Genomic DNA, 11,937 nt, shown 5'->3' with positions numbered 1-11,937 from the left:
TAATTTTTTTTTTTTTTTTTTTTTTTTTTGAGACGGAGTCTCGCTCTGTCGCCCGGGCTGGAGTGCAGTGGCGGGATCTTAGCTCACTGCAAGCTCCGCCTCCCAGGTTGACGCCATTCTCCTGCCTCAGCCTCCCGAGTAGCTGGGACTACAGGCGCCCGCCACCTCGCCCGGCTAGTTTTTTGTATTTTTTAGTAGAGACGGGGTTTCACAGTGTTAGCCAGGATGGTCTTGATCGCCTGACCTCGTCTCGGCCTCCCAAAGTGCTGGGATTACAGGCTTGAGCCACCGCGCCCGGCCAGAAAGTTCTTATATTACATTTAAATTTGCCTCCCTTGTAACTTTGAACGTTATTTTTGTTTTGCCTTCTGAAATAAGACTAACTCTTATGAGGAATGACAGTTTGGGATGCTGGAAATCTAGAAGTAAAGATACTGTTCGGAAGCATCTGAGTCCTGACCCTTCTCAGTCCCCGTTGAGGATGTGAGCTCAGTGACAGAGGGTTCAGTTCTGAAATCAAGAATCTGTTATTGCTTTTTTCTTGCTTTTTTTTTTTTTTTTCGAGACGGGGTCTTGCTCTGTCAGCCAGCCTGGAGTACAGTGGTGTGATCTCAGCTTATTGTAACCTCCGCCTCAAGCAATCCTCCCACTTCAGCCTCCCAAGTAACTGGGACTACAGGTGTGCACCACCATGCCTGGCTAATTTTTTTTTTTTTTTTTTTTTTCCTGTAGAGACAGGGTCTCAACATGTTGCCCAGGCTGTCTTGAACTCCTGGACTCAAGAGATCCTCCTACCTCATACTGCCAAAATGCTGGGATTACAAGCACGAAGCCCCACACCTGGCCTGTTACTGCTTTTGATACATTAATCTGCTTTCAAATGTATGTGAGTGTGTTTGTATCTGTTCAGGTGTTTCCTCTTTCCACCAATCTGTAGTTCAACAAAAATAGTGTAGTCCTCTTCTAATAACCCCACAAATTCTGAAGTTGGCTATTCACTCTTTTTAGTTGGTTTCAGTTTTGATATTTAAAGCAGTTTCAGAGATATTGCTATCCAAGTTTCCCTCTAGACAAAATTCCAATTTATCAGTTAGTATGACTCCTTTATATTTGGTGTCTATATGACATTTATTTTGTTAGTACACACCCTTGTATCTGAAAGAATAATTGATGATACATTTCCTTTCCTAAAGTCTAGAATTAATTGAAAATTACTTAAAGTTACTTAGAAAATATTATTTCAACAAGAATTCTCAATCTCTTTTAGAGCAGTTGTATGATGGCTATGATGAAGAGTATGATTGTCCCATCTTAGATGAAGACAGAGTAAGTATGACTTTTTCATAAAGTATGCATTTGTTGAATTTCATAGGAAAGTTGACTTCAGTTTTCTTAAGAAGCATTTTATTTTTTTAATTTTTCTTGCAGGTAGTTGATGAGTTAGATAACCAAATGAGAGAAGGTGGAGTTATTGTTGATTACCATGGTTGTGATTTCTTCCCTGAACGCTGGTTTCATATAGTTTTTGTGCTGAGAACAGATACCAATGTATTGTACGAAAGACTTGAAACAAGGTAAGAAAGGAAAAACATCCGATTCTTAAAGCATAATATTAACTTTTATTCAGATTCCTGAAATTGGCCAGTAGTACCATGATAAAGGATTTTTGTTTTTTGGGGTTTTTTGTTGTTTTGAGACAGAGTGTTGCTCTGTCACCCAGGCTGGAGGGCAGTGGTGTGATTTCGGCTCACTGCAACCTCCACTTCCCTGGTTCAAGCAATTCTTGTGCCTCAGCTTCCTACCTGAGACCAAGGCACATGCCACCATGCCTGGCTAATTTTTATATTTTTTGTAGAGATGGAGTCTCGCCATGTTGCCCACGTTGGTCTTGAACTCCTGGGCTCAAGCAGTCTGCCCACCTTGGCCTCCCAAAGTGCTGGGGTTATAGGTGTGAGTCATAGCACTCAGCTAATAAAGGGTTTTGTTTGAAAATATGACTGCTTTAAAATATGGGCAGTACTTTTTGAGTAAATTGATATCTCAACTGACAGTCTGATTGAGTAAAATGTACTGTGTAGAAATCCAATTTAGCCAGCCACGCGCAGTGGCTCAGGCCTGTAATCCCAGCACTTTGGGAGGCCAAGGTGGGTGGATCACGAGGTCAGGAGTTCAAGACCATCCTGGCTAACATGGTGAAATCCCATCTCTACTAAAAATACAAAACAAAATTAGCTGGGCGTGGTGGTGGGCGCTACTCAGGAGGCTGAGGCAGGAGAATGGTGTTAAGTCAGCGGGTGGCGGGAGGTTGTGCAGAGCTTGCAGTGAGCTGAGATCATGCCACAGCACTCCAGCCTGGGCGACAGAGCGAGACCCTGTTTAGCCATGCCTTTTTTTTTTTTTTTTGATGTAAACCTTTGCTAGGAAAACAGCCAAGCCCCTAACATATTCTTTGCTTACTGACTGAACACTACCCACTCAAATTATCCCTGCATCAGGAATAGGAAAGCTTATGAAAAACTAACAAAATAAACCAGCATCTCACAGTCTTTAACAGATACCTGAGTCAAACCCACAAATAGAGCATCAGATTTAATGCGGAAAAACCAGTAAAGAGAAACTTTGAGGGAAGTCTTTTTTCCCCAGTGTCTTTTTATCAAAGCTGTGGGAATATGGGGATCCTAGAGAAATTAGAGGGCAATCTCAGAAAGGAAAGCTCCAGAATTTTGCTTAAGGTCGCGGTCAGAATTTGTGATTTTCACTGATTATAGTCAACTCTGACCACTCTTGTTTGGGATACTTGTAAATCCTTGCACAGACTAGTATGGCAGCAAATATACACATAGAAAAAGTAAAATTGGGGCTAGACCTAAAACTTTTTTTTAGGCAGTGAAAAGCCATTAAAAGTTTTGGGGCAGAAAAGTAATAGGGACTATACGGTACATATGCTTTTTTTCAATCAAGACAATTTAAAATTTTGATTTAAAAATTACTGTTTTACATATATAGCCAAGGGTATGACTAAGGTATAAAAAAACTATGAGAGAGCTAGTTAGTATTTTCAACTATTGAAAAGGTTATAAAAAAGTAACAGCTTTAGGCTGGGCATGGTTGGGTGGTGAGGGGGAGGCAGGATGGCTCACACCTCACACCTGTAATCCCAGCAGTTTGGGAGGCTGAGGCAAGGTGATTGCTTGAGCCTAGGAGTTTGAGAACAGCCTGGGCAACATAGCAAGATCCTGGTCTCTACAAAAAAAATTTAAAATTTAAAAATTTAGCCAAGTGTGGTGCCATGCACCTGTGGTCCCAGCTACTTTGGAGGCTGAGGTGGGAGGAATGCTTGAGCCTGGGAGGTTGAGGCCGCTGTGAGCTGTGATTGCACCACTGCACTCCAGCCTGGTGCCGAAGCAAGAGCCTGTCTCAAAAGCAACCAAAAAACAAAAATACCCTCTTTATTGAAATGTAATTTACATTCACCCATTTAAAGTACATAATTCAGGGTTTTTTTCCAGTTTTGTGGGTACATAGTAAGTATATATATCAGTTGCTCATTTGTTTTTTTTTTTTTTTGCATATCAAAAAGTTGTACAATCATTACCACAACCAATTTTAGAGAATCTTGGGGGCAGGCACGGTGGCTCACGCCTGTAATTCCAGCACTTTGGGAGGCTGAGTTGGGCGGATTATGAGGTCAGGAGCTCGAGACCAGACTGACCAACATGGTGAAACCCCATCTCTACTAAGAATACAAAAATTAGCTGGGCATGGTGGCGCATGTCCGTAATCCCAGCTACTCAGGAGGCTGAAGCAGGAGAATTGCTTGAACCCGGGAGGCGGAGGTTGCAGTGAGCCAAGATCACTCCAGTGCACTCCAGCGTGGGTGACAGAGTGAGACTCCGTCTCAAAAAAAAAAGAAAATTTTTGTCACCCCAAAAAGAAACCCCATACCCAGTAGTAGTCACTCCCCATTTACCCTCAGTTCCCCAGCCCTAGGCAACCAATAGTCTACTTTCTATCTTTATGGATTTGTTTATACTAGACATTTCATATAAATGAAATCATACAGGATGTGGACTTTTATGCCTATCTCCTGTCAATTAGTTTGTTTTCAAGGTTCATTCGTATTGTAGCATATACCAGTACTTCTTTTTATTGCCAAATAATATTCCGTTGTATGGATATATCATTTTTAAATACATTTGTCAGGTTGTGGACATTTGGGTTGTTTCTACTTTTTGGCTGATATGAATTGAATATTTGGTTATGAGAGTTTTGCTAATTTACTAATTCATTGGGAATTTACTGAGTAGCTGACAAATTGTGGGCAGAAAAATTCAAACAAACCTAAATGCTGGTCTCGTGATCTTTAGTTTAACCCTAGTGTCAAGAAACTCTGTCATATAAACAGGTACCAGTCACTCCTCTCTAGGTGAAGAGACCATTTTTGTAATTTTTCACGTATTGAAAAGTGTCCAGTTTCTGGTATGTTTCTAAAACTCCAGTTAATGCCATTTATTTTGCTTTTTGTTTGCTTAACCTCCCTGCCTTCTAGGGGTTATAATGAGAAGAAACTAACAGACAATATTCAGTGTGAGATTTTTCAAGTTCTTTATGAAGAAGCCACAGCATCCTACAAGGAAGAAATCGTGCATCAGCTGCCCAGTAATAAACCAGAAGAGCTAGAAAATAATGTAGATCAGATCTTGAAATGGATTGAGCAGTGGATCAAAGATCATAACTCTTGACTTATAAGGCTACCTACTTTATAATCACTCTTGTTGGTATCTTTGCTGACATCATAGAAATTGTTCAAGTATCAGTAACACTTGATTAAAATCATGTTGCAGGACCAGCAGGTGGATAGTATATAGGTTTATGCCTGTATTTCTTTTTCTCCATGAGAAAGCTAAACATCTGAAATATAATGAATATAGTATTATTAAGGATTGAGACAAAAACTGTGATTTTAATACTTAAATTGCTAAAGAATAAATAAATCTAACAATGGGTGGATATCTTTTAAGTTTATTACAGAAAAAAATGCAGATGATCTCTTCAAATAAAACTAAAGAAAAGCAGCAGAGTATTCCTTTTCTCTTTCTTTAAATTAGAAAAAAAGTTAAATGTTGTACTCGATACAAAGTTCAAAAGGTACAAAAAAGCATGCTGAAAAGTTAGGTCTCCCTTCCAGACCACCCTATCCCCAGGCACCCCAGGTTCCTTCCTTTTAGGAAATAATGTTAATGGTTTCCCATGTCTTTTTAGAGGTTTTATGCCTGCACAGTGTATATATATGTGTGTACATTTTTTAAAGAATATCATAGTATATTGTGCACACTATTCTGTACCTTTCTTTTTTCACTTAATATATTTGGAGATTATATCATCTCAGTACAGCTCTCCTTGTTCTTTTTTTTAGTTGAGATATACCTATCATACAATAAAATTGACTATTTTGAAGTATATAATCAGAACCGAGTATGGTGGCTTATGCCTGTACTCCCAGCAACTGGGGAGGCTGAGGTGGAGAATCGCTTGAGGCAGGAATTCAAGACTAACCTGGGCAACATAGTGAGACCTTAGACTCTAAAAATAAACATAAATGAAATTTATAATCCATTGGTTTTTAGCTTATTAACAAGGTTATGTAACCGTCACCACTGTGGGGGAAGCAGTGATGATAAAGGGAAATCCTATACCCTTTAGCAGTCACTTGCTATTCTTTCCTCCTCATCCCCTTGCAGTCACTAGTCTACTTTCTGTCTCTATGGATTTGCATATTCTGGATATTTCATATAAATGGGATTATACAATATGTGGCCTTTTGTGTCCAATTTCTTTGGCTTAGCATAATGTTTTCAGGGTTCATTTAAGTTGTAGCATGTACCAGTATCTCATTCCTTTTTTTTTTTTTTTGAGACGGAGTCTCGCTCTGTCGCCCGGGCTGGAGTGCGGTGGCCGGATCTCAGCTCACTGCAAGCTCCGCCTCCCGGGTTCACACCATTCTCCTGCCTCAGCCTCCTGAGTAGCTGCGACTACAGGCGCCCGCCACCTCGCCCGGCTAGTTTTTTGTATTTTAGTAGAGACGGGGTTTCACAGTGTTAGCCAGGATGGTCTCGATCTCCTGACCTCGTGATCCGCCTGTCTCGGCCTCCCAAAGTGCTGGGATTACAGGCTTGAGCCACCGCGCCCGGCCTATCTCATTCCTTTTTATGGTTGAATAATATTCCATTATATGCATATACCACATTTTGCTTATGTTTTCCATCACTTGCACAATTGGGTTGTATCCACTTTGGGTATTGTGAAGTTGAATACATAACAGTAGCATACTGTAAGCATTCACGTACAAGAATCCGTGTGGATGTATGTTTTCAGTTTTCTTAGGCATATACCTGGGAAGGGAATTGCTGGGTCATAGGGCAACCATGTGTAACTTTTTGAGGAAATGCCAAACTGGTTTCCAAAGTGGTTGCAGCATTTTATATTCCCATCATCAATGTATTAGGGACTCAGTTTCTTCACATTCTTGCCAACACTTGTTATGGTCTATCTTTGTTGATTTTTACCATTTTAACGATTTTTATTAGTGTAAGTGTGTGTATGTTCTGTAACTTACTTTACTTGCAGGCATGACGGGGTGAGGTCTCTCTCTCTACAGGGGCCACTCCTGGGGTCTGGTCACAATATACCACCACAGGGGGCAAGCTTCAGTCGTAGACCACCAGGTGGGATTTCCTCCTGCAGCTGCTTAACCTCTCACTCCCGGCTTTCCCTCTGCAGTTTCTTCCACTGCTCTCTCTTGGCTAAGTAATCAGGGTACGTTGCCTTCTCAGAAGGATTCCAGTCATCTAAGCACCACTCCAGAGACTTGTAGCATATCACTCGTATCTCTCATAGGAAGTACCCCCAGACAGTCAGGGAAGAGAATGGCTGTGAATGCTGACGATACTGGAATTCCTCTGCCTCCCTCAGCAGCAGGGTAGCCTCCATCATATCCTTTTTTTTCCTATGCTCTTCAAACCAGGCTCTCATCAAACAGGCAAAATATACCATTATTTATCTCTGGATGCACCATGGCTTGAGGTGGTGCAGCACCTGGTTACAAAGCAGCAACACCTTCTGGTGATGGGTCAAGTAGGCCCTCCAGCATCGAGAACACCATGACTGCCTGCTCCCATATTTTTTTTTTTTTTGAGACGGAGTCTTGCTCTGTTGCCCAGTCTGGAGTGCAGTGGCACAATCTCGGCTCACTACAAGCTCCCGGGCTCACGCCATTCTCCTGCCTCAACCTCCCAAGTAGCTGGGACTACAGGTGCCCACCACCATGCCCGGCTAGTTTTTGTATTTTTAGTAGAGACAGGGTTTCACCATGTTAGGCAGGATGGTCTCGATCTCCTGACCTCGTGATCCGCCTGCCTCAGCCTCCCAAAGTGCTGGGATTACAGGTGTGAGCCACCATGCCTGGCCTTTTTTTTTTTTTTTTTTTTTTTTTTTGGAGACAGAGTCTTGCTCTTGTTGCCCAGGCTGGAGTGCAATGGTGCGATGTCAGCTCACTGCAAGTTCAAGGGTTCAACCTCCACCTCCCAGGTTCAAGCAATTCTCCTGCCTCAACCTCCCAAGTAGCTGGGGTTACAGGCGTGCGCCACCATACCTGGCTAATTTTGTATTTTTAGTAAAGATAGGGTTTCTCTGTGTTGGTCAGACTGGTCTTGACTTGCAACATCAGGTAATCTGCCCGCCTCAGCCTCCCAAAGTGCTGGGATTACAGGTGTGAGCCACCTCGCCCAGCAACTCCCATCTTTTTTATTATAACCATACTAGTGGGTGAGTAGTATATCACATTTTGGTTTTGATTTACATTTCTCTATTGATTTATGATGAGCATCTTTTCATGTGCCTATTGGTTTATCTTCTTTGGATCCCTCATCTTTTTAATGTTTGCATAAAATGCCATTAATGAGGCTGGGCCCAGTAGTTCACACCTGTAATCCCAACACTTTGGGAGGCCAAGGCGGGTGGATTACCTGAGGTCAGGAGTTTGAGACCAGCCTAACTAACATGGTGAAACCTGGTCTCTACTAAAATACAAAAATTAGCCGGGAGTGGTGGCAGGTGCCTGTAATCTCAGCTACTTGGGAGGCTGAGGCAGGAGAATCGCTTGAACCGAGGAGGTGGAGGTTGCAATAAGCTGAGATTGCACCATTGCACTCCAGCCTGAGCAATAAGAGTGAAACTCCCATCTCAAAACAAAACAAAACAAAAAAACAATGCCATGCCATTAACGATATGCCAAGTACCCAGGCACTGTGGCTCACACTTGTAATCCTAGCACTTTGGGAGGCCAAGGCGGGCGGATGGCTTGAGCCCAGGAGTTTGAGACCAACCTGGCCAACATGGTGAAACTCTGTTCCTAAAAATAATAATAATAATAAATAGGCCAGGCCGGGCATGGTGGCTCATGCCTGTAATCCCAACACTTTGGGAGGCTGAGGTGGGCGAATCATGAACTCAGGAGATCAAGACCATCCTGGCTAACACAGTGAAACCCCATCTCTACTAAAAATACAAAAAATTAGCCAGGCGTGGTGGCGGTCGCCTGTTGTCCCAGCTACTCGGGAGACTGAGTCAGGAGAATGGTGTCAACCCGGGAGGCGGAGCTTGCAATAGTGCCTCTGCACTTCAGCTCGGGTGACACTTCCGTCGCAAAAAAAAAAAAAAAAAAAAAAAAAAACAACAGTAGGCAGGCGCGGTGGCCACTCTGTAATTCAGCACTTGGGAGTGCTGAGGTGGGAGGATCACTTGAGCTCAGAAGTTTGAGACCAGCCTGGCAACCATAGTGAGACTTGTTCTCTATTTAAAAAAAGAAAAAAAAAGAGGCTGGGCAAGTTTCTCATGCCTGTAATCCCTGCACTTTGGGAGGCTAAGCAATGTGGATCACGTGAGGTTAGGAGTTCGATGACAGCCTGGCCAACATGGTGAAATCCCATCTCCCTACTAAAATACGAAAAACTAGCCAGGCATGGTGGAGCATACCTGTAATCCCAGCTACTCAGGAAGCTGAGCAGGAGAATCGCTTGAACCCAGGGCAGCGGAGGTTGCCAGTGAGCTCAGATCATGCCACTGTACTTCAGCCCAGGCAACAAAGTCTAGACAGCGTCCTCCAAATAAATAAATAAATAAATAAATAAAAATAAATAATACGCCCAGGCGGTGGTGGCATGCGCCTGTTGTCCCAGCACTCAGGAGGCCTGAGGCAGGAGGCATCACCTGAGCCTGAGGGGTTTGAGCTGCAGTGGATCCGTGATTGAACACTGCACTCCATCTAGGGTGACAGAGTGAAAACTTGCTCAAAAAAAAAAGAACATGCCAAGTTGATTTCATCAGCCTCTCCTGATGGACATTTAGGTTGTTCCAGGTTTTTGACTATTACCAACGATGCAAGAAGAATAAAGAGTAAATATATTACTATGCCACAAAACTTCTAAACACATTTGAAAGTGAATTCTTTATCTCACGTGACCACTCTCTGAGGTGGCATTATTATTTCCATTAAGGAGACCAAGGCAGCAGATGAGTGAAGTGGCTATCCAAGATAATAGCGAAAAGTATAGCTTCAGGGTTCTATCTTAAGGCTGGCTTTCACCACTAAGTGTGTTCCCTAATGCCATAGCTGTCACGCAATATGAGCCAATGTTATATCTGTTGATTGAGCAAATTCTCAAAAGACAAATTGTACGCAACTTACCATGGTTAGTAAGATTCTTTTTTTTTTGTTTTTTTTTTTTTTTTTTAAGAGGACAGGTCTTGCTATGTCACCAGGCTGGAGTGAGTGGCGCCATCATAGCTCACTGCCAGCCTTGACCTCCTGGGCTCAAGGGATCCTCCGACCCTCAGCTCCCCAAGTAGTTATGTGGAACCTTGTCTGTACAAAGATACAAAAATTAGGCCAGTGATTCCATGCCACTGCACTACAATGTGGTCACAGAGCGAGACTCCATCTCAATAGAAAAAAAAAAAAGAAACCCGAACAAAATTAGCTGAGTGTGGTGACATATGCCTGGTAATGCACCAGCTACTCATGAGAATGAAGCGTGAGAAGGTGCCGTACCACCCAGGGAACTCAAGGCTGCAGTGAGCTGAGATTAGGCACCACTGCACTCCAGCCTGGGCAACAGAGACAGACCCTGTCTAAAAAAAAAAAAAAAAGAAAAAGAACAAAGAATCCACATTATATTGGGCACATTTTTTTTCTAATGTCTTTCTTTTTAAAGTTTTTTTTTTCCCCACGAACGCTGAGAGTAGTTGATGGGGCCTTTTTTTATTTTATTTTGAGACGGGTCTTGCTCTGTCACCCATAGCGGAATGCCATGGCATGCTGTTTGCTCACTGCGCGCCTCAAAGCTCATCCAGGCTCAGGTGGATCCTCGCCACCTCAACTCCAGTAGCGGAACGTACAGCCCATCACCCAGTACACCTGGCTAATTTTTGAATTTTGTGTGGAGACGAGGGTTCACCACATTGTCCAGCCTGGTCGGGAACTCCTGGGCCCCAATCAATCCTCCTGCTTCAGCTTCCCAAGTGTTAGGGTTAGCTGGCGACAGCCCTGAGCCCTGTTGGAAATTTTGATGGAAGTCCCAAGGCAAATCAATGGAGGGAAAGAATAATCGTTAAACAAGTGAAAATTTTAGTGGCCTTGGAATTAGGCAAAGAAGTTTTCTGATAGGACATAAAAAGCACAAATCATAAAGGGATTTGATACATCAGGACTTCAGCAAATTCAAACGCTTTCTCTCTTCAAAGACAACGATTTAAGAAAATGAAAGCATGGTCGGCGCGGTGGCTCAGCCTGTAATCCCAGCACTTTGGGAGGCCGAGACGGGCCGGATCACGAGTTTCAGGAGAATCGAGATCACCCGGCTAACACGGTGAAACACCGTCTCTAACTAAAAATACCAAAAAAAAAAAAAAAAAAAAAACCAGCCGCGTGGGGGGCGGGCGCCTGTAGTTCCAGCTACTCGGGAGGCTGAGGCAGGAGAATGGCCGTGAACCTGGGAGGCCGGGCTTGCAGTGAGCTGAGATCCAGCCCACTGCACTCCAGCCAGGTGACAGAGCGAGACTCCAGTCCTCAAAAAAAAGAATATGAAAGCACAAAGATCCAGGGCAGGGTGCTCACGCCTAGTCCAACTACTCCCAGCTACTAGTGGAGCTTGAGGTAGAAGGATCGACTTGAGCCCAGGGAGTTGAAGGTTTGTATGAGGTATCGACTGTGCCGCGAATAGCTACTGCATGCCAGCCGTGGGCAACATAGCAAGACTCAATCTCTACAAATTTTCAAAAAGAGAAGAAAATGAAAACCACAAACCACCAGATTGGAGAAAATGCAAAATGAATATCTGATACCAGGTATGTATCTAGAATATGTACAGAATTATCAAAATAATAAGAAAACAACTTGATTTTAAAAAATCAACAACATTGGCAAACCTTAATCTAGATTAACAAAAAAGAGAAGAGAGGGGCTTTGCCTACTGACTATGGAAATCAAATGGATTATAAAAGAAAACTATAAACTCTATGCCAACGAATTAGATAATTTATATTAAATGGACACATTCCTAGAAATTCACAAACTTCTGAAACTGATTCAAGAAGAAACACAAATTATGAATAGACCTATAATAAGAAAAGATAAATTCGTAATTTTAAAACTTCCTACACAGAAAAGTCCAGGCACAGACAGCTTCACTAGTGATTTTCTTAAATTAATTAATTAATTTATTATTATTATTATTATTTTAGATGGAGTTTCACTCTTGTTGCCCAGGCTGGAGTGCAATGGCACCATCTCGGCTCACTGCAACCTCTGCCTCCTGGATTCAAGCAATTCTCCTGCCTCAGACTCCCGAGTAGCTGGGATTACAATCTCCCGCCACCACA

At 42.7% G+C, this 11,937-nt stretch overlaps 1 protein-coding gene across 1 annotated transcript in view; it reads left to right on the top strand.

Moving 5' to 3' along the window:
• Positions 1-5,075, top strand: part of AK6 (adenylate kinase 6) — a 21,533-nt gene extending 16,458 nt beyond the window's left edge. Inside the window, exons 3-5 of the mRNA XM_017890606.1 lie at positions 1,268-1,326; positions 1,429-1,574; positions 4,550-5,075. Coding sequence (XP_017746095.1) covers positions 1,268-1,326; positions 1,429-1,574; positions 4,550-4,742 — 398 coding nt within the window. The 3' untranslated portion in view covers positions 4,743-5,075. The remainder of the gene's footprint in view (positions 1-1,267; positions 1,327-1,428; positions 1,575-4,549) is intronic.
• Positions 5,076-11,937: the final 6,862 nt, after the last annotated feature.

The sequence above is a fragment of the Rhinopithecus bieti genome, unplaced genomic scaffold, assembly GCF_001698545.2.
Source record: "Rhinopithecus bieti isolate Rb0 unplaced genomic scaffold, ASM169854v2 scaffold_18354, whole genome shotgun sequence".
Classification (NCBI taxonomy): domain Eukaryota; kingdom Metazoa; phylum Chordata; class Mammalia; order Primates; family Cercopithecidae; genus Rhinopithecus; species Rhinopithecus bieti.
The sequence above is the reverse complement of the archived record's forward strand: the minus strand, read 5'-3'. Positions and strand labels throughout refer to the sequence as shown.